General features: G+C 40.5%; 1 protein-coding gene across 1 annotated transcript; it reads right to left on the bottom strand.

The window, feature by feature from the left end:
* Positions 1-621: 621 nt before the first annotated feature.
* RMND5A (required for meiotic nuclear division 5 homolog A) lies at positions 622-22,477 on the bottom strand. Its single transcript, XM_008628685.2, has 9 exons — positions 22,447-22,477; positions 21,407-21,693; positions 14,999-15,133; positions 14,735-14,835; positions 9,957-10,123; positions 9,092-9,257; positions 6,069-6,171; positions 3,838-3,992; positions 622-2,355 (listed from the first exon to the last, which is right to left on the bottom strand). The coding sequence occupies exons 1-9, from the start codon at positions 22,475-22,477 to the stop codon at positions 2,292-2,294; spliced, it is 1,209 nt and encodes a 402-aa protein (XP_008626907.1). The 3' UTR covers positions 622-2,291.
* Positions 22,478-26,034: the final 3,557 nt, after the last annotated feature.

Below are 26,034 nucleotides of genomic sequence, written 5' to 3'. Positions count from 1 at the left end.
GTTTTATTCACTTTTCCCCTGCAAGTACTTTCTCCAGTTACCAGAAGTGTATCAGGCAGGAGAGAACCCACATCACAGGGCAAAATGTGCCAACCAAACTGCAGAACTGCTTCCCAAATGCCCAGCACAGCCTCCAGTTAGGGTGAGCACACAGGCTCTCAACACTGAACCGTGAGCATCATCTGTTGGTGGAGCTGCACAACTGCAGGCAAGGACTTTTGAGTCAACATAGAGGCAGATAGGAAAAGAATGGCAATGATCTGGTGAAAACAGCTGAGTTTTTGAATTAGCTATGGATCTATAACATGCACTAGTGAAGTGGTATTTAATACCTAAGGCGAATTTGTACCTTATTTCCGTTTAACAACTGTTCTATTCTTGGACTCTAAGCTATCAACATTTACTGGTGTTCACGCCAGTGCCAAAATACCATCAGCGTAAGAGAGAAAGATGCAGCAGCACTCATACTTCAGGCTGGTTGTGAGGGGGTTTGTTATTACTGGTTGGGTTTGCTGGGTTTTTAATTACTTCCTATGCCATTTCATATAGATCCAAAGCATTAAGCAGTTCCAGTCAAAAGAAAATATTAAAAGCAATTTCAGCAAGACTAGGAAACCTACATGGAAAATAATATCCTCACCCGTTTATTGTTGATTTTACCACTTGGTAACGCGGCTGTTTGGAACTCAGTGTGAATACAATGAGGTTTTGCAGAAAATCACACACCAGTATTTTTTCACATGTATCAAAACACATCTGAAGTTTAAAATTTGTGTGCCTTGACTCGCTCCTCATTTTATAATGCCTCTGTAGGTTTGTCCATTGTCACTGATCCCATAAGAGTCCGACTCAGTCTCTCCAGTCAGGTGACAGACAAATTCAAAAGGTGTAGATTTCCCAAAGACGGTCTTCTCTGTAGTGCATTGTGCTAGTGCATTCAACCAGTGTGTCAGTGTTCAACCAGACAAGCTCAGGGTTGGTTGGTTGCTGTTTTTTAACTACACAATACAGAAATATAATTTTACATGTAGCTTTGCATGCCTTATGGCTGCTTTGCCCTACTATAGGACAGTGCAATAAATACAAATATATGCACACTAAAAAAGATTTAACTGCCGTGATCTACATCTCCTTTATGAGTACAAATTTACCTAGTCAACAATATGACAAATTTAGCAGAAAAAGTGGCAATGGCAGTAATATTCTACTACAAAAACAAGGCTAGAAGCAAAGTGTTCTCAAGCTACAGAAAACTTGCTACCTCCTAATATATGATGTAGGGCCCAGTTCTGCCAAGTGCAGAGTCATGATCAGTAGATTGCATCAGAACATGCTTTTCCCCCCATTTAACAATGAATACTTCTACAATTTATTTGGTTTTGATAACTGTTTATAAATAGCACACTATAATGACTATTAAACTATACAGCAACATGACGTTTATAGCCTAATCCTGAATACAAAGTTCAAAGAACATGACTACAAAGGCCAGAGAGCAAATGTCATCGACTAAAAGCATTTCCACTTCAGAATTTATTGAATGTTCTCTTACACAAACACTTCTCAATCGTGAAACCAGAGGAACAGGATTTCCTACTCCCTCTCTGCCCCAGTAGTAATTTAGCCACACATCACCCTTATAAATTAGTGATGGATTTTAACAGGTAGCCCCTTGGGGCTATATATTTTATATACTTTATATATATGCACATTTACTTTGAATTCTATGTAAAAGTTGAAAAAATGTTTGAAAGAAAAACTCAGAATATATCACAGCATTTTCAGCAAAAAAAATACAAATTAGTTTTATAACGACTATTCAATTTATCAAATTTTTTTTTTCTGAAGTATTGACCTTTAATTATGTACACATTACAGGAAATAAAACTTTGTCCACAAACATTCTCTAAGATGACAGTTATCAGTAAAATGATAGAATAATAGCAGGAAGAATATTAAACAAATGGGGGTGATCAATTTCTGCTTCTAAAAAGTAAAAAGTCACCATATAATTAAGTACAAAAACCTGCATTGAATGACAACTGCTGGTGTAGTAACTTGATCAGGTATGGAGACCTGATATGGAGAGTATAGTAAAGCCCTATGGTAATATTTCTGTAGCATTTCCACTTGGTATGTATATACTAAATGTTGGCAAAGTTTCTGTAGCATTATCTTATACAAACATAGGAGTCCTCAGTCTGCTGCATAAAAGGGAACAAGTGTGTTTTAATTCTCCTGAAATGCACCTGAAATCCAGAGTGTCACAAACTGCATAATGAAACTTTTCTTCAGAAAAATATCTGTTTGGCATCTCCAGGGCTCTGTTCCATTGGACAATAGGGGCATTTTAATCTGGGGACAAAGACAACGTGTTAGAATTGGGGCAATGTGTGACAACAGAGCATTAAAGGTATTGAGTTTTCCCCCTCAAACTGCACTCTTTAAGCCACAACACTTTACTCAGCTCCACTGAAAGTCACCTTTAGCTGAGAGAGGACTTACCATGCTTTTCCTTCTAGTTATAATCTTTTTCATCTTTCACCCACAAGCCCCTGAATTATTAATCATAAAGAGCAATTTCTTTGTAGTTGTAATTTCTACTTCTGTATTCACTTGTTGCATTTTAGAATCACAGAATGGTTTGGGTTGGAAGGGACCTTAAGGACCATCTCGTTCCAACCCTGCTGCCATGGGCAGGGACACTTTCCACTAAACCAGGTTGCCTGAAGTCCCATCCAGCCTGGCCTTGCAGTTATTTTAAATCAGCTGGTAGCTTTCCACTGTGACTTCCTCAATATCCAGTTCATTTTACTGTCTGGTTCCCAAAATGCTGTCGTTTTCCAACCCACTTAGATCAGCTCTGGCAGGCTATAACTGAAGGATCTCCCTGTTGAGGTCTCCACTGATACAATCATACCTGCTTACAATATTTTTTCTTTTTAAACAAATAGGGTTTTTTTGAAGCATTGATCCATTTTGCCCCCCATCTCATACATTTGGGTACTTTACCTTCTCCCCCCACCCCAAGTTAATACCATCAGAGCTGTGCTGTCACTAAAGCTGGTCAATGAAAGCATCAGGACTGAGTGATCAGGGACAGGAACAATGTAGCAGCAACTTTACTGCTTAAAATGGCTAAAGTCACCCAAAGTCACCCACAAAGGCATCCCTTAAGGCTTTTCTAACAGGGCACAGAATGCAAACATCACTTAATATTTTCATTCATAGCCTCACTTACTTTCACACTGGATTTCCCAGAATGACTTACAGCTCTAAATTAAGCTGACAGCCTCCACAGAAGCTGTATATATTCAATCCAAATAACCACTGTTCTTCCTCAAGATAATCTGTATAGCTTTCTTTCTCCCGTTTCCTGCTTCCCAAAAGCCTGAAGCACCCCACGGATGTCTAAGGAGGAGTATTTCCAGTTATAATCCCCCTCCTTCCTCAATTACTAAGCCATATTTCCCCCAGAGGTTTGATTTTATTTTTTTAAGAGATTTTTCAAGCATTACTAACCTTGTTCCTAAGGAAAAGCTGTGTGTAAAGCCTTCCAGTTTGAATTTAAGACAACACAATGGTGGTTACAACGTGAAAAATTACTCTGCTCACTGCATTCCTTCACGCAAGCTCACTTTCAACAACATCAGAGTGTTTATTTATGCTTTTCTCCAGTGCCTCAGCCCAGCTTTTCCAGCTTTTAAGCCATTCTCCAAGATTAACACGCTTCCACCAATAACATAATTATGGACTCAGTTTTCCCAAAACACAGCATTCTAGTTTTAAGATTAGACCTTGTGTATATGTTGCTTGAAATAAAAGAATGGTACTTACTTGCTGCCATTAAACATTTTATTCAAAGCATCTCTTGATATAATATGACCACAGACTAATTTCATAGGTGGATTATTATCTGTTGTTTGCTGACGAAGAATGGGACAGGCAAATATTGAATGATACCAGCACTTTTTACCGAGGTCCACTTCAATCTGTGAAAGAAATTAACATAAAAATTTATCTTGGGAAATTACATTTCCAGATAATTATCCCTTTAGGTCATGGCCCTTACGTAACAGATTTCACAATTCAGCTGTAAAAGCAACAAAATCCAATGTGTGGATGCCTGACAATTTCCCACCCAAAAATACTTAATTGTGATCTTAAAATGGTGATTTATGTTGGGGATGGGGAGTAACAACAAAACAGCATATTCTGCCAAGGAACAAGTCCAAATTTTGTTGCAGATCTATGCCCTGACAGGAAAACTGAGCTGGTGACCCAACAAGACTTTCTGGAAATTACTGGCCAGGAAATAAAATGTAGCTTATAGATTTCATTTTAGGGGGAAATTTAAAAAGAGAAAAAACCCTTGGATTGACTCTGTTCATGTCCTACAGCTTCTTGAAAGGCTCTGCCAACACCTTCATGTCATGTGAATAATAAAGTGTATCAGAATCACTAATTTTCAGTGCCAACATAGAAGATACTTGCGCAGCACAACTCTTGCCGTAAGGACAAAATTATTTCAGAAAGGGACATGTAGCAGAGAAGAACAAGGCTGTGGCTTCAGTAATTAACAGAGAACTGCAAAAATTACAGCTTGTGTACCTAAAGCACCTGGCTCTGACCAGTCCTCTGTTCCAAAAGCTTAACCTTCAACAAAACCTGACAATGTGACCTTTTCATGCTACTTAATCTGTCTTTGCACCATGAAAGTAAAGTTTCCCACCCCCATGCTGCCTTAGCAGAACACACTAGAGACCCTTCAGTTTAGAAAATGCAAGGAGACACACGTGTGTTATTAACTTATTTGCATGGGACACCAATCTTTTTCCAAATGCTCCCTAGCTATTCATTCCTGGCTGGACAGCACAGCAGAAATCTGCCACGCTTGGAGGTTACACTCTCAGCATTACAGAAAACACAGCTGGGAGAAAACTCAGCACTCATCTGTACTCTATAAATGAATCTCTTCCAGCTGCAGTCGAAGAGGCTAACTCAGTTCATGCCCAGTTTGCACTAAATAAGTTTCCTTTCCAAATCAGGAGCAGGTCACTGGAGAGCTGCACTCGCTCGGTAAGAGCTATAAAGGGAAATGGGGGTTTCATAACAACTGAACTTCATTTCAACTGATATAAATGAGATGTGCTGGAAGCATAATGCACTGGATCCCAATTCCCATGTCCCCAGATGCAGCACTAATTCTTTCATCTCCTGTCTGCCTGATAAAGAGCCAGTGCAATGCAAGCTCTGGACTGAGCTCAAGCCTAGCTAGGGGAAGTGAATGTTTCTCTGTGGGATCTATTTTCTTTCCAGTTATACAGAAACATCTCTGGGTAAGTGGAAGGTGAGAGCATCATTTTCTTTAAGGTCATTTATCAAAGACCTCTGCAATGCAAAAGGGGATAACAAGTGAAAGGGGGAGCAGCAAACAAAACTGAGAGGTACAAACCTGACAGACAAAAAGAATGGAGACAAAAACAAGAAACAACCTTCACGGCTACACTGAGAGGTCATCAAGAAACTGCAACCAAACCCGGACTTTGCAACAGATAGGAATCTAAACCTGAGGGTCTCTGAGGAGAGGGGGCCAGTAGAAGTATACAAACTGTAAGAGAAAAGTGCAGGGGAAGGGGACTGGGAAGGAACAGCTGGAAAAGGGTGTAAAAGGGGCTAGAAGGGCCATGCTGTGATTGAGGACCTATGGGCAGGTGTTTACCTGTGAATCTGGAGTTTGTGCTTTTACTGGTGAATGTCAATCATTTCCAGCCAAGGAGAAGGAAGGGATCTGGGCTGACTGTACTTGTGTTTTGTGCAAGTCCTGTGTGGGAGCTGTTGAGGGCAGTGCTGTGTCTGTGGCAGACTGTGTGGCCAGTTGGGTCAGTGTCTGGGTGTGTGGGGGTATCTGTGAGCCCCAGGGCCCTGGGCAGCAGAGAGCCACAAGCCCCAGAGCTGCTGGAGGTGGTGGCCACATAAAACATCCCATAACATGCAGCACAAAAGAAACCTGAGAACAGCATTTTGCTGTTAGAAACCTGCCCTGGGACAGCTCAGCATCAACTCACCGGGAGTTCGTCCTTCTGGTTCCAAACCCCTGTGCACTGCCTTTGCTCAATAACTGCCTTGATATTAATTAGAGCTGGTAATGCTACACAACCTGCCGAAAAACTGCAGAAAAAGGACACATTACTACAAGGTGCATGTTAGGAGACCATTTTTCACATTTCTACTTTAAAGGTTAACTGGGACACACGGGTTTTGTATTTTTTCATTCACATTTTGTTCTACTTGGAGGGAGCTTAGAAGTACAGACCAGCAAGAGTTTTGGGGCAGTTATCCTGTATTTTAGGCTGGAGCCCTCAGGTACTACATTCTGGACAGAAAACAACAGTTAATCACTCCTCTGAGTCTTATAATTAATTGATTTCTTCTACCACCTACTTTGATTTGATTTTGAGCTGTACAGGAAGAAGACATCACGTTAGTTTGGTTGCTCTCAGCTATGGTAGAGTACGTGCAGCCTAAGAGTTTCCATGTAACCCACGCATACACACAACCCATAATCCTTTAATCACACATAATTACCATGTAAAGAAACATGTCTTTCCACTTTTACCTTAAACCATGAAAAGAAACGTAGAAAAAACAGGTAGGTAAGGGAAGGAAGGAAACCAGGGCTTGTGATAAGAACAGCAGTATAAAACTGCCCAAAGTCCCAACAAACAGTTCAGCCTCCTCTGGGATTTACCCACTACCAGAATTTAGCACATTATTTCGAAATACTTCAGTGTGTTACAAAAGAAAGTATGACACAGTTTCCACAAGTTAACAGATAAGATTTGATGAGTTTAAATCTAATGACACTACTGCAAATCACCAGCAACAGAAACAGGATTTGACCTTGGTTATCAGCCTGCTCTGTTTGTTTGGCAGATTATTTTACTCTTTGTGCAAGTTTTATTGTCTACATAAGTCATGCCCTTCCTCTGCCTGAAACCTGTGGATCTCTTGCCTAAGCTAAAATATATATACATATATGTATAAATAAATTATATATCTCATCTCCAACTGGCCATTTTAACCCTTACACTTTGCTTTTTTGTTATTTCAGCCCTGAGTGTAACTTGTGTTAACCCTGTGAAAAGTTTAGACAAATAGTATTTGTGTGAAAACATCTCTGAAGAGTCCTTTCAGAGTATAAAAACTCAAGTAAATAGTAAATTCAAATTCCTGTAGTCCTTCAAGACCCTGAACCACAACCTCCATAACACAAGAGTTTTTCCACTGTCTCCACACTAAGTCAGACCATGAGGCCTGTACAGGATTAGATAAATACTGGAGAAGCCAATCAGCATTAAAAAAGTGCCCACTACTAATGTTCTAGTAAGCAAAGCAGGGATTTCACTTCAAGCTTGTTTAGTTCCTAAAGGATCTGCAGCACTCCAAGGTCACACCAATTTAGAACAGTCTTGTTTATGATAAGAGCATCAATACAACCTATATAGTAAATACATTTCAGCACAATCAGTTCCACACCAGGAGCAGAGCAAATGTCCAACCACTCCAAACATCAGTAACAGGGATTTTCCACTTCACCGAAAATCTCTTGGCCATTTGCACTGAAAACTGCATTGCAGCACCAGTGCATGAGCAATGAAAATCTAAAGGACTGCTGCTAACTTGAATGAAACCAGAGGAAGATGAAAGTAAAAACCAGAGATTTAAGCTCTAGATACATCTAAAACTCTCAAACTGAAACTTGAAAGTTTATTGTAGAAAAACAATTAGTCTGAAGTGCTCCCTTTTTGTTGTTTCTGTTGTATTTTGTGACAGGTACAAACAGGAAAAGCAGAAGGTGAGCTCTAAACCAAGCACAGAAGTCTAACAACAGTGACTGGAAACAGGGAAAAAAAAAAAAAACAAAACAAAAAACCCAAACAAACAAAAAGAGGAAGCAGTGAAGCTTCTGTTAAGCACCAAATCCAGCCTAGCACTTCACCGAAAATCTCTTGGCCATTTGCACTGAAAACTGCATTGCAGCACCAGTGCATGAGCAATGAAAATCTAAAGGACTGCTGCTAACTTGAATGAAACCAGAGGAAGATGAAAGTAAAAACCAGAGATTTAAGCTCTAGATACATCTAAAACTCTCAAACTGAAACTTGAAAGTTTATTGTAGAAAAACAATTAGTCTGAAGTGCTCCCTTTTTGTTGTTTCTGTTGTATTTTGTGACAGGTACAAACAGGAAAAGCAGAAGGTGAGCTCTAAACCAAGCACAGAAGTCTAACAACAGTGACTGGAAACAGGGGAAAAAAAAAAAAAAACAAAACAAAAAACCCAAACAAACAAAAAGAGGAAGCAGTGAAGCTTCTGTTAAGCACCAAATCCAGCCTAGAAAGATACATATAAATTATTTTCACTTTAACATCTGAAATGAAAATGAGAGCATCAGGGGAGTGTATTGGGGGAATTGACATGCAAAGGCTAAATAGCAGCTGATCTGTTTTATCTTCAGAGAAGCTCCAAAGAGATTAGGTTGGGTTTTCTTCATATTTCCAAGCCTCCTACAGATTTGCATTTTGTCAGATTAGCTACTGAGCTTAAAAGTGCCTCTTTCTTCTTTGCAAATGAGGTCCAGCAGACAATTTAGAAATTTTAGCAGCTGAAACCACAACATAACTCTTAAACATTCTTCTAAGAAGACCAGTAATGTGTGGATTAAAAACCAAAATTATCAAATGCTGATGTAATCATGGCCACGTTTTTGGGGTTATTTTTCAGTTAAACAGCAGGGACAGTTGTCACACATTTGCTGTGGGAATAACTGGCTGATTGCCATCCTCATCTTTCACACTTATGTCTGAACTATGGAAGATAAATTTCACCCAGGAATGCTTCCTCTTGAGCTGCAGTGGTGCAGGGTGAAGCCCAGCACACAGGAACCTTTGGTTATTAATCTTTGCAGATACCCTGTATTTAATGTAAGCTAGATGAGACTACTTAAGAGCCACTTCTTTTGTCCTTAACAAGAAATAGGAACCAAACCACAAAGTACCTGGTCCCAAAAGCAAGAGAAAAGCAGCATACCTAACACTGAGAGGGGATTCAACTGAGAGGCCCAGGAGAGCACAGGCATCCCTTGTGAAGATGTCACAGATGTCAGCCCACTGGTTTGCATCCAAGAGGTGAACGTACGGGGAGTTCTCGATGCCTTGCCGCAGGTACACCAGGCTGCCCATCAGCACCTGGATATCTGGGAGGGACCAGGAACAGCAGAGTTTGTGCAACAAACAAAAGCTTGTGGCTCCAGCTTTCACATGGAAAACAGGCAGATACACCGGATCAACAGCACACAGCCTCACCTCTACAAAGCACAATTACAGCCACCACTGCCAGGAGAGCTCCGCTCCACTAAGGACTGACTGGGGAGTTGCCAGGGTGTGCTGCCTGGGAATTTGCTTCTAGCAGGTTTACTTTTTTTGTAAGCCTTCTGACACACACAGTACCCTAAAAAATAGGCTTTCATGGATTCAGCTTGAGATGGTTCATTTAACTCACATGTTCTCCATTTTCCAAAAGTTTAATTTCTCTTTGTATTACCCCATGCAGCAGAAAATAGCAGATGACTATTCCAAGAACATTCCTCTGCATTTTTAGCACTTTACTCTGGCAGCAGGCCTATTCTGGATGTAATCTACATTTTATTTGAAGAGTCAAAAACCTTAAATTTACGCAAATGTGCATTCAGGCATTATTTTTGTGCCCTCTTGAAGAAAAAAAGAAGATAACTCAAAATGTAAGGATTTGGGTTATACATGTTAAATACAAAAAGAAGAAGCCTTTAACAAGCTGAAAATAATGGAGTAAAACATATTTGGAACATGATTTATATCTTACTACAAGGTGCCATATCCCAGTGCTTTAAATCCCCTTAATGTGACCAAAAATTTACCTTTCTGATGATTTAGGGCGAACGGCTGGAAGTTTTTCGCATACTGAAGTGCTTCTCTTTGATTTGCTGTTCCACCCATCAATAAACTAATGAAATATAATCTGTGCAGTTTAAATTCCAACGAACTGTTCTGTGCCATGAGCATCTCTCTGTTGGATACCGCCCACCTGGAAGAAGCGAGGAGGTACAATGGGACATGACACGAGAGTAATTAAGTGTCAGCCCACACCACATGAAATCATTGCAATTATCTATTATCTACCATCTATTTCAAGGAAAGTGTGACTGTTCCCTGAACTGCTGAGAGCCTCTACAGAGCACAGAAAATGACAAGGCCCTTTACAAGTAATGGAGCTACACAGGGTGCACAAAATGTGGACGATGTTAATTCTGGTGCTGCTGTAGAGGTTAAGCACTGCAAAATTCAACATTCACTGGCTGAAAGACAAGACTAAATTAGGCACAATATAAGGCAGAAATAGCTCAAGTCTATTGTATTTCAATTAATAGCACTCTGAATCTTAACAATTACTGACAGTTCTTCAGCTGCATGTCGAGAAGTTTGACCAAGAACATTTTCCAACATCCTCATTCACTAAACATGTTGTCCAAGCCACTATGTTTGTGTGTGCGCATCTGTTGCCCTGGAGAGGGGAACTGCATTTACAGGATCTCAAAGACCGACATTATCAAGATCCCACAGTGGGGGAAAGAAAATCAGTTTTAATATCATACTTTACCCTGCTTAAACTTTGCTTTCTGTGCTATTTTCAACTTGGACAATAAAAATATTTTTCACGTTCTGTCTCTCACTCACCACGACAACACTCATGTTTGGCTACTAAATAAAATGAAAGAATTCTTAAACATACATAGAATAACAGGAACTAAAATTTTCAAAGCATTTTATACAAGTTTTTTATTATTTAGAATTTATCCATCCCTTTCTTGGCTTTTTGGAAGGTTTTTCTGGTGCTGGCTTTTTTTTTCTTTAATTCAAATTAGACAGGCCTAAATCAATCCAATCTTTCTCTTAAGAAAGTCAAGTTTCAATGGTCTCCAGTACATCTGTTTCTCATTAGTGGTAATTAGTTCTACTATTTTCACTTTTTACAAGGAAGTGAGGAAGCCTCTGTTCCTTAAAAAAACCAGGGTATGTGAGGCTTCTTTTCAATCAATACTAAAATGAGAAAATTTAGTATTCTTACAGTATTGGGAAGGCTTTCAAAGCAAGTCAGCCTTCTGCATTAGGATGTAGCATTAATGAGCAAGTATCCACTTTCAATTTGTTGTGGTGGAAGTATCAGGAGTCTGACTTCACTGTCAAGGCTTTGTAAAGACACAGTAACCTTTCAGTCAGAAACAGTGACAAATGGAGCCTTTGAACTAAGAACAAGCCCTACTGTCCCCAGTTTCAGGCAGTTTCAGTTGAGCAGCCCCAGGATCTCCACCAGGAGGGAGGAGCACACTCACTAACCATGGGTGGTGGGTGGGTTTTGGGGTGGTTTCATAAGTTTGGGGATTTTTTAAACTGTATTTTTATGATCAGTGTGCACAGTTTAAACAGGATATAGTGGCAATAAAGTTCAATCCCAGCTACAAAAACAAGAGCCTGAAGTTTAGGCTCTGCAGTTTTTTATGAAAACCATAGACTAATAAGTAGATGAAGGACAAAAAGCTATTATAAGTAAACACTAAGACTAGTCCCACAGTGCCCTCAATGAGATATTAATCTCTACTGCATCAAAAGGGCCTCCATCCTCTCCCTGCCAATATTTGCACCCACATGACAGAGTACTTCATCTTGCTGAGGTCGAGTCTATTTTTCCAAATTAGCTTTTAGGCAGGCTTTCCATTTTTAGTTATTTGAGTGGCAGCACAGATTTGTATCAAAAGAAAGCAACCACAGAGGCAAGGCCTGAGGTGCTCGGTCTGGGACGTGCTGTTCCTGTTTCCAACAGAAAAACAAAAAAACCAGCAAGGGAGGTTTAAAACATTCAACCCACATATTCTCTATGAATGTCCAAAATTATTAGCAATCACATCACCTGTCTTTCTACCTCCTCTCAAAATGACACTCTGAGTGTTTTCACTTCTGAGACTCAAATCCATCTGAATTTTTTTAAAGTTTACACTATACTTTGCAAACCAAAAGGACACAGAACTCTCTTCAGCTCCCACATGGGATTTAGATGCTAAAACTAGTTTAACAAACCCTAGTAAAGATTAAATTTAGACCATACTCCAAGGACCCAGCAAATACCAGGACCTGTGCACCCTGGTGTTTAAAGGCAGAAAAGAAAGCACCTCTTTCCCAATTACAGCCAAAGCTTTGAACTTCCAAGTCATTTCCACCAGGACCTCACATGGAGACCCAACCTGGGCTCTGAAGGGCCAGAATACACCCAGAAAAATAACTATGAATTTCCTTTTCCCATCACCAAATCCGAGTGAGAAAAGTCACTGGAAATTAATGGGATCTTGCAGGCATACAGAGATTACACATCTTAGAGTGCAGTGCCACACTAGGCCTCTACAAAAGCACACCCCACAAGGGAAAACAAAAAAGTTATGGCCAGTCGCATTCTATTGAATCTGAAAGGTCGTATTTTTAAGCGTTGAAATTTGTACGAGAAAGAAAACCTGGACAACAAAAACAGTTAGGGTCTTTGAAACACAAATACTAATTTCTATCATCTCAGCAGGGCTTTGAAAGCCTTTTTGTAAAGTCATTAATCTGACAACTACCTTCCCGTGGCAGTGACCAGGAGCTACCTGTGTTTGTTTGGTTTCCAGCACTGAGTTAAGCTGAGCACAAGCACAGAGTGCTGGCAGAGCCAGAGAGACTGGTTACCTTTTAATCTCAACCTTTCACAACTTTGCATGGATAAAACCTGCTACACTCCATTTTCTGGTTCAGGAGACTGTAATTAACCAGCCTTGTGTGACACTTTGCTTCAACACCACTGTCAGCAGCCTGACCCTGCAATGGGCCCATCTGGGACTGCTTGATGCACCCCTGAAGCTTTATTTACTGATGCCAATTTTAGCCCAAGGAGCACAGTGCCACTCTCTCTGTCTGTCATAGGGAGGCCATTCACACAGGAGTGGTTTCTATCCCTCCTCCTGAACAGTCATGTGTGCTAGGAAATAAAAAGGTAAATACCTTCACAAGCATCAGCAGTTCTGTGGGCAGTTAAGGCATGGGTTACCTCCTAAACCAGAGAGGTTAAACTGTGACATTTTGTCACATGTTGATCATCCTCCCCAAGAGCCATGGTTTTTACATCAGCAGCACCACTATAAATAAGGCCCCTGTGTGCCCAGCAGCAGCCAAGAGAGGCAGACAGCTTTTGCACTGTCCAGTTTAAACAGAATAAACATTATACACAGAAATAAGATGGGGAGGGAGAAGACCAACACACAAACTGTGCTGACAATACACCCTATTGTCTGCCCATTCAGCTGGAAAATAAAAATTCCTTTGAGGGACAACCATGCCTTGTCCTTTGTTTGAAAAATATTAAATAAATTGCAGAAACTACAAGATACAACTCAGTAGCAACAAGTAAGGCCTAAAGCACTCCAAACTGGAGCTAAAACAAATTTAGAGATTTCAAGAGAACAGACATAACAGCAAGTTACTGCTCCTCAGGGATTATCCTTTACAACAGCTCTGTTATTATTTGAACTACACGAGATATGTGGTGTAGCTGACAGTAAATCTTGTTGCAGTTGTAATACCAGTGCTGCTTCCCTTCAATTAGCCAATTCAACAGCAATAAACCACCCCAGCTTTCCACCTGTATAACTAGATTCAAAGACCAACTATTTAGGTCAAACTTTGCATGACCCAGAGGCATTACCCAGGATTTAGTCGATGAACACCAGGGTTTGAATATCAGAGTGTCCCCGCACTTAGTTTAGATGCCAGTTAAGTGCTCAATTGACACACCCATGTTGCTTCATGTTAAAGGGAGAAGAAAATGTTGTTAATATGAAAATGTACTTAAGTGAACTATGCAAAAAATTCTATCTCAAGTATATGATTTATGCTCTGGAATGAAAAACAAATTTTAAATTTGTTTTGGTTTCACTGTTTGTATTTTTGAAAGGTCACTTTAAAGTTGGTTAGGTTGTTTTGTTTGGTTGGTTGTTTCTTGTGTTTTGATTTTTTTTTCTTACTTTTGAGACCAATCTTAGAAGAGTTTAAAAAAAACAGGATGAGGGGGTTTCAGGGGGATTCTTATTGTTTTGTTCAGGAGGAATCCCACTAACAAGTGTCACTGTCAGCTACAGGCTCTTCCCACCCTCTGGTCCCTTGTCTGGAAAGGGAGGGTTGACTGCAGGACAAGCAAGAACTTTGACCCCAAGTCAGGTTCTGCTCACCCCAAAGCCTTCATGGTACCCAATGTCTTTAATAAGTGCTGGTATCCTTCACAATGGGACCTTTTAAAAGGTTCACTAATGATTCAATAAAAGGCCAAGCACCATCACTGGCAGACAACTTTTCTTCCACATGATGTTTCTACCTTAAATCAGCACCACAAATGATTAAGTGAATCCTTAATCTAAGAAAGAGACCCTCAGTTAAGCACTTCCCATGGGGAGTGACACAGAGGGGATGGAAAAGGAAAGGTCCCCTCAGTAACTACCCCTCTCAAAGGACAAGCAGGGACACATCAGAATATACTAAAGTGAGTATTGAAAGTGAAAAACTGAAGAACTGCTAAAAGCATTCTTTAAAAAAAGTGATGAGGAAAAAAGAGTAGACTCACTCTAGTGCAGGTCTCAAAACTCTAACTTTTAATGCTTCCAATATTCGATTTAACTCCACAAATGGTTCTTTTTGACTTTGATCTATTGATAGACCAGATTCCTGAAAAGAAAAAAAAAAAAAAAAAAAAAGGCGCTTTTTAGTTAAAGCATGAAAAACAATGGGTTTTCTGACAGTTTAAATATTCACCTGAAACATTCAAATAAGGAAGCTAAACACAAAGCTAACACAGTGGATAACCTTCAACATCCACACTTATCATTACCTGACAAAGTTCCTCAGCTACATCCAGCATTCCCTGCCGGAAGAAGTGCTCCACCATCACCTCATTGAGGATTCTCTGGCTGTCAGCCTGCCAGCACCCATCTATCCCCACACTGCTGATGTCCGAGTCAAAATTCTGAAACACACAAATTAACAGTTAATATGCTGGCACAAATCATCCCACATCATTTTTCTTTAATTATGCAGGACACCTGAGTCTCCACCCTGATGCCTTGTGCCTATGACTCAGTTGGCCCTCAATTATCTCCAAAGGGAAATAAATATATGTCAGCTTCCTTCCTTACCTCCTGTGTAGGAAGAAGAAATCTTTTAGCTTGCTCATTTCAGGTCTGTAGTGAACATTATTCACTACAAGGAATTACGCCAACAAATTACAAGTCTAGCTAGAAAGTTAGAAATCTAGTTAACTAATAAAGGGGTTTCCAGCCCATGATGTATTTCTAAAGGAAGCATCTGCAGAAAAGGCTTTTTCCACATGTGAAAACTGAACACAGAGAATAGAAAGTAAAATCACACTAGAATCAAAGCACCATTATCAATGCATCTGTGTCACTACAGCACACCAAACTACAAGCAAAAGCTTTAACCCAATGATTTTTTACATAGCTGGGTGGTAGACTGAAAAAGCAAAAGTCACTTCTCCCCACATCCAAACAGTGAAACTGAAATCTCTGAACACCTCAACATCCCAACAACAGGATGAGCTTTGAAGATCCAAGAGGTCTTTTTTAGATCCAACCCAGATGATCCCAGTGCCATGTATTTTTAGGCCAGTGGCCTACGGACATATTCCAGGAATAACTAAAGATACTGTCGCGCTGACTCCTTGGTAACACTTGGCACTGCTTGGCACTTTGCCTCTTGGCAGCAGGAGAGCAACATTTATTCTAATCCAAGATATAAAGTAGGATTTTTAACTGCTAACATGTTTTATGATCAGGGCAAGCAGGTTAATTTTAATAAAAATCCACTGCTTAAAACAAACCTCTTGCAAAATAAAGAGTCTAGAAGTCAGTGCATTGCTTGCTGCCTGATCTGATGACCACGGCTCTCTTTCAAGGACCTTCAGAAATCAGAATTTCAGTGAAAATAGCAGTGCTTCAGCTGTGGCTATGTGAGGATCCACAGCCCTGCACAACATGGGAACACCAACCTCACACAAACACAGGCTTCTGTCACAGCAGGCAGGGTAGATAACACCCAACTGGTACCAGCTATCTTCCCATGCACAGCTCAGCTTCACACTGCACCTTCCTGTTACTCACCACTTACTAATTTCCTTCACCAGCACCCCTTTGATGCTCCTCTGTGTCATCATGAGAAAGGGGCATCCCTGCACACACAGCTCCAAAGTCACTTCTCCCTTCAGGGCTCCCAGCAAACTTCCAGTAAAACATTAACCTTACTCTACCAAACTGTCTCTTCCATCTTTCTGAGATGGTGGAGCAAGGTGAGCATTTGAATTATTGCCATTGATTCATATCTCACATTTAACAACATTTTTACTTGGGTGTCTTAACCTGTAAGCTCCTTGTCATGCTGTTCATCTCTAAGCTGTATCTTGAAAAACTTAAGCATCCTGAAGACTAAATAATACTGTTCTTATTTGTGCCACCATTTGAATCCTTAAAAGTTCACCACCATTTGCTGAGTCTGGTCTCAGTGTCCAACCACCAGCAGCAGGTAACACAAACTCACCAACAAAGCACTAAAGCTGTCTCACAACTATGAGAGACAAGATTCAGAATGCACAAGCTTGCTTTTATTACCCAGCTCCAGGGTGGAGATCGTCAGTAATCTAAAAATAATCGACTTCAAGTTATTCTTCATGCAATTCCAAGTACCAGCAATGATACAACCCCCTAAGCAGAAACTATCCTTCTGGGCAGCTACCAACCATTAAAGCTGCACCTATGCCTCAAACACCATCACATCATTCTTAGTGCTTGGGGGCAGAGGTGGTGTAACTAATCAGCTCCGTGCTCTCACAAAATACTCATTTTCTTCAGAAACAGCAAACCTTGTAAATCTTTACAAAACCTCACAATTAGATCTTTTCAAGTCACATAAAAGAAGTTATCAAGTTCCATCATACAATCTGAGGACCTCGGTCGTTCTCTGACCAACCCAGTCTTGACCATGTTCTCATTTCAATATTTTTTTTTTAGTTTCTTTTAAACGATTCTGAGGTCTGTATTATATGTGGGATTCTACAGCTCTGCCTCCTCTGGGTCCCAAAAAGTTTCAGAAACTGACTGCACAGATTACAGTGAGTGACTGCCACATGTCAGAACAAATTATCACTTGCCTTTGGCTTATATATTTCACAACTGTCACGCGTACAGAATCTGCTGGTGACTGCAACCCTCAGTTTTGTTTTGTAAATGCTAACAGTATGCTAACTGACAGCATGTGGGGTTAGATAAGATTTCAAAAGTTAAAAGAACTTCTGGAAGTTAAAAACTCCAGAAAGCTTAAAACCCAAAAACCACAAAATAACACAAGTGTCAGTTAGTATTCCTGAGAAATGCATCTTTTTTAAAAGCTTAACTAGCAAGCCTACGGCCAAAATGCAGAGTATTATGTGCTAAATACACCAATGATACAATGTACAGCACATTACCAATAATTGCTAGAATGTGATGACTTCAAGATGTTCACAAACACAGGATGGACCTTTTTAACCAACATACAACTCTCCATGTTATTCATAACAGGATACAAAGAAGGACGATGATTAAGGACAGTTTTGTTCCTCAGTTACTCAGTTGACATTATTTTGTGTGTTCCTCCCTTCTGAATTCTTACCCAAAATACAAATAAAACATTTGTTTACCTTCTCTGTTCAATCTGTTTACGTGTAAGATAAAGCTCAACTTGCAAGGACTCTGTATTTATGTAGCCCCATTTTTCAAAGCAACACAATTAAATTATGTTCAGTAAAGGTTTTTAGTATTTCATATAGAAGTCTTTACATGAAACAAACACTAACTTAGGCAAAAGTTTGCTTTCCCAAAACAAAGACTGGATTATAATGTTGGCCTTATAACAGATACAAAATTCAAGGGGAAAATGGAAGGAACTACCCTTTACTCTGCTTACTTTCCTAAATGAACGCATTTAACCATTACTCAGACAGATTGCTGCTAGAGGGAAAACATTTACCAGCCCATCAAACATACTTTGAGATGAATTCAAACCATTCTAGAAGAGTGATTGATTGACAGGGACGATGCTGGGTCTTGCTGAACAACGGCGACATGATGAGTTCTGGAAGCAGAGCGACTGCTAGTACAATACAGAAAAAACTGGATGCAAACACTTCCTTTCAAAGGAGAAAAATGCTCTTTGGAAGAAAGGGTAGCCTTTCATGGATCAGAAGCATGCAATCCACATAGAACTACCACGACAAAAGGTTTAGTTTATTAGATAAACTTTCCAAGCAACACACAATGCTCTGGCTTTTCAGACTTTAATGTACTTGACGCCAAATTTGAACTTCATTTTGCTCTAAGGGTTTCTGTTCTCAGAGTGGACTCTGCAGGCAGACAAGTCTAGGGCCCATCCAAGTTTGCAAGCAATTACTACAGTAACTTAAAAACTGACCAGACTAAACTTTTTATGTAGGTATAACCCTGCCTCAATACGTGAAAAAAAGAAATTTACCTGAAACTGCCACGAGCACACAATACAGCAAGTTCTTTCACAATCCAAGCTTGCTAAATAGGAAGTCTATTGATTCTACATGCAACAACAGCTACCATTTGGCTGTGTCACATGAAATTGGTACCAGTATTAGTGTGTTTCCCAATCTCAAACCAGGCCATTTACGTGTGCCTGAGCATGCACAGTTAGTAAGACCATAAGCAGTGTTTTGGAGATGTTCATCTGTCTGTAAAGTGAGGACTTACATGGGACAGAAACAAAACTCCAGTCCCATGAATCAAGGCAAGGGCTGTGCTTCCTTAAATTCTATTGACTGTTTTATTTTGGAAGCAGCAGTATTTTGACCAAGATGTGTTGAGAATCAATTCACTACATCAATTACACTTAATTACTTCTACTAGTTTAAGCTTAAGTATATTATGGTGAAGGGACAGGGGAGGGCAATTCCAGTTTGGGAACTGGGTGCCAACAAAGACTTTGCTAGCAGGTTGTAAGCATATTTTCCAGCAGCACAGGGAAATTGCATTAAGTACATATGGAAGACTTGCTTCAAATGTTACTGTTCAGGGAAATGCTGAATTCCACCTGGATTTAAACACTACACATATTCATCTGACGAACAGGCCAAGACTTTGGTGTATATTTTAAAGTAGTCCCCTTAAGGTACTACATTTGGGGAAAACTAATAAAATTCAAACTATTGGCATTAAAAAAAAAAAAAAAAAGTTCTACCAAGCACATATTTAAGGAGACAATCCTAACTTGTGCTCTGAACTTCATGGAACTACACATCCTTTGTTACAAGCAGAACTGGGTATTTGTGCAGTTCCCAATTTTTAATTTTTTAATGCAAGCACCACAGACAATAACTGACATTGAAAATCCAGAGGAGCAAGCACACTGCACACAGCCAGTTGAGCTCATTTTTGAAGACCTCACTGAAACAGCCTGACACTCAACAGGAACAGAGCATATTAATGGGATCCTTTCTACTATTTTACCAAGCCACATATTTGAAATTTTTAAAATGCTTTTATTTACATCAATTTTTTTTCAAATAAAAAAGGTACATAAACTTAAAACAGCAGGACAGAATACTGGAAAAACTATTCCCATGACAACTGAAACAGCAATTTGGAGATTAGACTCAAGCCTAAGCTTCACTAAGCTTGCAAGTGTTTTCTTTGGCTTATAAGAAATAACATTACCAATTTCTACTGAACACTTACACCCTCTCCATACCTGGGGCTGTTCCACGTCAGAGGATTTAAATGGAGAAAGTATGGCTAAACCTGAAAGTGTATTTGTAAAAGTCCACTTGCTAAAGCAGAATTGGAAAGTTTAAAAACTTAGGACAAGATTACATAGATTTATTTCAGGCTTCAAGCTGGTAATAAGGATGGAATTTTACTCTAGTTAATTGGTTTAGATACAGCAGCAAGGATTTGAGACAGATGCATCCTTAAGCTTTGGATAACAGTGACATGGATTAAAGCTATTAGTACAAAGGTTGAACTCTCCATGATGGTCAGTCAGATATAAACAAAAAATGTAAGTTTCATGGACGTTCTGCCCAACAATGCAGCATTATGTACTTTGTTTCTTCATCACATTATTATTACATTATGCTTTAGCAGATTATCATTACTAGCAAAGTTTAAATGAGGTTCCCAAAGGATAAATCAGTGCTGTGTAATGCTGCAAATGTCTTTGTCCCGGTGAACATTATCTTCCTTAATAAGATAATAAGGTGCACCTCAAACCGAATGTTCAGACCCTGTCAGAGTCATGTTCTGAAGTGAAGCTATCACAAAATGTCCATAAAAGCAAGTACCAGACTCCCTGCATACAGAACTATTTTTATATAAGAACAGAGATGGAGAAAAGCATGCCCTGAAAGTATACATGTAGAACCACTTCAGTATCATTTCAAAGAATTGCTAATATTTACCTAAAAATAGTTACAAAAATATTCCTGCCCAGTTATAGTTGAACTGGAATTCGTATCTCATATGTAAAGCACCAAAGATAAGCTGCCCTACCTTATGATTTATTACAGCACATAGACTGAGATGCTGAATCCACTCTCTTCACATTAAGAATGCTGTCACAAAATTAACCCCCAAAACCAGTAACATCCCTGAAATAGGTACAAAATGCCTTTCTTAAAAAATTCTCTGGTCTTACAGAACCACTGAATGTTTTAGATTGGACCTTAAAGATATCTTGTTCCAACCCCCTGCTATGGGCAGGGACTTTCCATTGGACCAGACTGCTCAAAATCCCATCCAGACTGGCCTTGAACACTTCCAGGGATGGGGCAGCCACTTACACTGCAAAATGGCACTTCTGAGTTACCTGCTACGGACAATTAACCAGAAATACATATAAAAACCCCACAGTGTTTCTTACTGAGGCAGACATCGAAGCAAACATTTTGCTAAATTGATAACACACAAAATATTTCTAAGTCCTGTAGCATCTATAGGGTATGTTCTGTAAGAAATTAGGAGATTTGAGCTGTCCCAGAAGGACTAGGCTGAGTTTCTGCAGTGACTTCTGAAAGCAAATACTGTGCAGCCCACTGGCTCGCCTTTGCTTCTGTAGCTGGCAGAAGATTTAGTTAAGACTAATTGTAGCAAAAATTCCAATTTTGGAAAGCAGAGCACACACCACACGTGTGCTGTAATGTGATAATGCAGTCAAACCACAAAATAAATACCTTATCAATGGCTTTTCCAACTCGGGATACACTGCTGTGAATATCTTTATGATCCGAGGCCAGTTTTTGGACTGTGTCTTTTATTCTTTTACAACACTGGGTCATAACAAGTGAAATCGTCCCCGACAAGTCCCCATCTTGATCTAGACAAAAGAGAGGAAAATTACCAACTTTGTTACAAACAAATGGCAATATTAAATCTCTTAATATGCAACAATATAAAAAGATAAAAAGTGGTATTAAAAGAAAGAAATGCAATCTAGAGAGTATTTGCAAAGCAAGATCAGCTTAACTGGAGGCAGATGTACAGGAATTCACCTGTGTGAGAACTCTCCTGTGGAATTAGGAATCCAGCTGGGTGCACAGTAACATTGAACAAGTGCAACACTTTAAAAAATTAATGTAAAGTTCTCATGTGGCTCAGTCACAGCAGATGAATAAACATCTCAAGAAACAGTTCACAAATCTCTCAGGATGTAACAGAAGGATACTGAAGCTACTACAGGATCAGTTTTACCCAAAGGTACGTGGGAACATCCTGTTCAACAAGGTGCCAGCAAAATAAGGGTGCAAGCAAAATGTGGATTAATGATGGCCCAATTAATTCTTGCCCCCACAAGCCACCCACTGCTATTGGACTCTGTGTTTGAGCTGCATGAAACTTTTGCTTCCTGACTTGTGGCAGTAGCTCTGAACTGTCTCCAATTCCCCTCAATAGATAAGAAGCAGTCTGTGGAGGACCTGTGGACCTTGTTATGAGATTTATTCTCTAGAAACTGTGACATTTCTTAGCTGATGTCCAACAGGTTCAGTGCTGTATGACCTATTCTGTGAACAAAATAATAAACAGGACAGGCTTACAGGCCCCTGACCACATCACAGCACTTCACAGCTAATACCCTTTGTGCCTTGATTCAAACATCACTCAGAAGCTTGAGTCAGGAAAAAAAAAAAAATTTTTTTTTTTTTGAGCTTTATTCTGGTCCTTTCTTCCTGCTTTTGATTTAAAAATACAAGAAAAATCTCCTTTCCAGTCTTACCTCTGAAGGTCTCTCCTTTCTCAAAGTTCATTCTACATGAAGAATTTTTCCTTTAGGGACACAGACTTGGCAGCCTTCCACTGCATGGGAAGGCTACTTTAAGTGGGAGAGCAGCTCAGAAATGTCTCCCTAATATTCCAGACCCAAAACCTTCATGTGAAAAAAACAAAACCACCAAAATATCTCTGTAGAAGAAGGATTTTATAGAAAACGTGTTCGCTTTTTAAGTTTGTTCCTTTTTCATTTCATATTTTAAAACATCTTTGGTTTCAGCAGCATGTTAAGAGCACAGCTTCTGGAGAGAGCAAAGGAAATCCAGAAAAAACTGCAATCATAGGGAGTAGATAATAATTTCACAGTCACTTTTTCTGGGCACCTTCCTTCATGCACCCTCTGAAGGCTGCTGCTGACACTGTTAGACACTGAGCCACCTCCCTCTGACCCGCAAACTGCTGCTGTCCAGCCCCACAAGCCCCAGCTGAGGAAGCTTCAACAGCATCTTTCTAACAGCCAGAGGTTTTAAGAAAGAAAATAAGCTTTACCCTGCTTTTTTCTCCCTCCAGTCCCATGAAGCCAAGGATCATCTCCTGGGCAAAAGGCTAATGGGGCTCTGTATTTTTTTTCTAGTGGATGACTGAGGAGTAATAGGACTGAAACAGTCACTGCAGTGATTCTGTGCATCCCAAATTAAAATCAAAAATTCCACTCAGCTATTCAAAAAAGCTCATCTCCCAAAACTATTTCAAGAATAATCATTATTTCTTAGTTTCTACTTAATTTTTTTGACAAACGTTTAAAATAACATGAAGGATCTTCAACTGTCTCGTGAACTTTGCTATGGCAAAATGACCAGCCAGAGATTATGCAACGAGCAAAACGGATATACTCATTCCCCAACAAAGAGAGGCTAAAATGCACTTTCTGAAAGCCATTAAGATAAAACCCAAAAAATCCACATGGGTGCCTGCTTTTACCCCAAGCAAATAAGTGAATTACTGACCCATGACACTGTAGCAAAACCCCAACTCCAGTAAAGCAATGAAAATGTCTACAGAGGAAAAGGCATCAGAGCTGTAAAAGGTTTCTCCTCTGCACCCCTCTCCTTCAGCTCCAATCAAACTATGAGCTACTTGCACTAAATCAGCAGGAGAAAGCCTGCAGCCATCCCTGCTGGTAATTCAGGGTTCACAGGATACCACAGCCCCACAGCTTCTCTGTGTGTGCACAGTCACAATTAAAAAAAATTTAAATATATCGGCCCACAAACACTGAGCACAGAGCAGAGTCCAGTGCCAAGTTTACTCAGCCAGACACACTTATACCACTGAAGAATATGCAATCCTTGGCTACTCCAGGACAGATATATTAAGGGAATAGAGAAGAAAAACAAACTTTGTCTTCCCATTCACAGGCCTGAGCATAGGGCTGGTCTGTCCTTAGGCTTTAACATGAAAGCAGCTTAAGTTTTAGAAACTGTGAGGGGAGGAAAAGAAAACCAGTTTAGAGGTTAAAGCAGTTTCTAATAGTTTCTTTTTCTCCACCCACTTCCTTTTTATATCCACTGCCTATTTAAGGTCTTTTCATACATCATTGCTCTCAGATCTTGTCCTACAGTATTAACCTCTTCTTCAGCACTGAGGGCCTTCATTTCTCTTTCTTTTTTTTCCTTCATTACATTCAGGAGCCTATTTCTGCAGTTCATATCCCTGAATTAGGGTTCCATATTAAGATGTCTGGCTGCTTTCAATCCCATACATTTCAAAAATCCTGAAGATAGTGTATAAAAGCTGAAAATACCTGTTCTTTTTAGAAAGTTATAAATAACATGTTAAAGAAAAGAGAAAATAGTAAAAAATTTGGCCCCTATGAAGCCAGCTCACCCTCAGATGCCAAAACTGAGGAGTCAGAGTGCACTAACAATGTATTGGCTTCATTCTAAAGCATTTACTCAAAGAAAGCTCAATTTAGGATGTGCTCTCTGGGACAGCATCACTTGGTAAGCACTGAAAGTATGTCCAAAGCCTCCACTGGAGAGTGCCAAAAACTGCTGACCCAAGCCTGGATGGAAAACCCAAAGAGGACCCTGAAGGAATCACACACTGGAACCTTCTACATTTATTACAAAGAGAGTAAAAGCTCTGGATCTTCAACAGGAATCTCACAGTCAAACCTTTACAGCCCAACAAAGACCAACACAAGCGTGAGGGTCACACACACAGCTCTCCAGGCAAGGTCAGCACCTCAGTTTGTGAAGACACATATTTTAGTGACTGCCCTCAATGCCCAAGCCCAGACTGTTTTAAACAGCACAAATAACAGTTACTGAAACACAGTTCAGAACAATGTCAAAAAGACCAAGCCTTATTTCATCCCAAATAAACACCTCACAATTGGAATTCACTGTCTGCTCTCCACAGAAACTGCTGGGTACACACAGAGCAGCTCCAGCACACTCGTGCTTGTGTTCCTGGAATTATCCACATTACTGAGTGAGCTTTGCACCTGTATTTACACAGAACCACGGGAAACACATTTTTCCCCGACCCAAACAAAAACAAATGCAGAGCAGCAGCACAGTTGCTCTCAAGTTTGGTCTCAGGAGCCTGCAAGTTCCTATTTTTAATCCCTGAGCCATCACTCGCTTCCTGCATGGCCTTGGGTAAATCACTTCAGCTGCCTCTCCGTTCCCTCCCACTCCATCAATAAACACGGCACTACCTCCATCTCCGGGATTTCGCAAGGTTTAAATGCCCCGTGTTTACAGCCCTCGCAACTGCCCAGCATCAGCTGTGGCACAGAGACAAGGCTTGTTTACCTCCTGCTAAGCGCGGCTTTACCCCGATCACCGCCAAACCCAGCCACAGCAAAGGAACGCAAAGGGACACAGAAAAAGACAGACAAAAAAAAGAAAAGAAATGGGGGCAGAGAATGGAGCAGGGAAAGCAAACAGGTCAGCTCTGCCATATTTCCACTGTCTTTCCCCTGGGGTGACCAACCCCTTTGTAACCCCAACATAAAGGGTTATGAACACACTGACCAGGGTCACGCCAGACCTGCTGACCAGGAACAAACAAACCTCTCCAGCAGCACACACGAGGCAGGAGAGGCCCGCCAGGGCCGAGAGCGATCACAGATTCATGGAATATGCTGAGTTGGAAGGGTCCCACCAGAACCATCGAGTCCGGCTCCTGGCCCTGTACAGGACAACCCCAACAATCCCACCCTGTGCCTGAGAGCATTGTCCAAACACTTCTTGAACTCTGCCAGCCTTGGTGCTGTGACCACTTCCCTGAGGAGCCTTTACAGTGCCCAACCACTCTCTGGGCGAAAAACCTTTTTCTGATATCCAATCTAAACCTCCCCTGCTCCCACCTTTTGAATCTTCCCTGTCAACAACGACCCCAAAGCTCCGGGGGCCGAGGGGGAAGACCCTCGGCTCAACCCCCAGCACAGAACCCTCAAGCTGGGGGGGGTCCCTGGAGCAAGGACTCTCCTTAGGGGGGCTCCCAGCCCACAAAGGCCAAAGTTTTGGGGGGTGTCCAGCCCACATCACCCCAAATTTTGGGCTTCCCCTCCCCGGGAGGAGGA

This window comes from Corvus brachyrhynchos, unplaced genomic scaffold (assembly GCF_000691975.1).
Source record: "Corvus brachyrhynchos isolate BGI_N302 unplaced genomic scaffold, ASM69197v1 scaffold80, whole genome shotgun sequence".
NCBI classification, from domain to species: Eukaryota; Metazoa; Chordata; class Aves; order Passeriformes; family Corvidae; genus Corvus; species Corvus brachyrhynchos.
This window is presented reverse-complemented; position numbering and strand designations above follow the sequence as displayed.

Coding starts and splice junctions, on each gene's coding strand:
- RMND5A (XM_008628685.2), bottom strand. CDS start 22,477: ATGAACTTTGAGAAAGGAGAGACCTTCAGAG. Junction 21,694..22,446: donor GAAAGGAGAGACCTTCAGAG/GTAAGACTGGAA, acceptor CCTCCAGTTAAG/CTGATCTTGCTTTGCAAATA. Junction 14,836..14,998: donor TAGCTGAGGAACTTTGTCAG/GTAATGATAAGT, acceptor TTTTCTTTTCAG/GAATCTGGTCTATCAATAGA.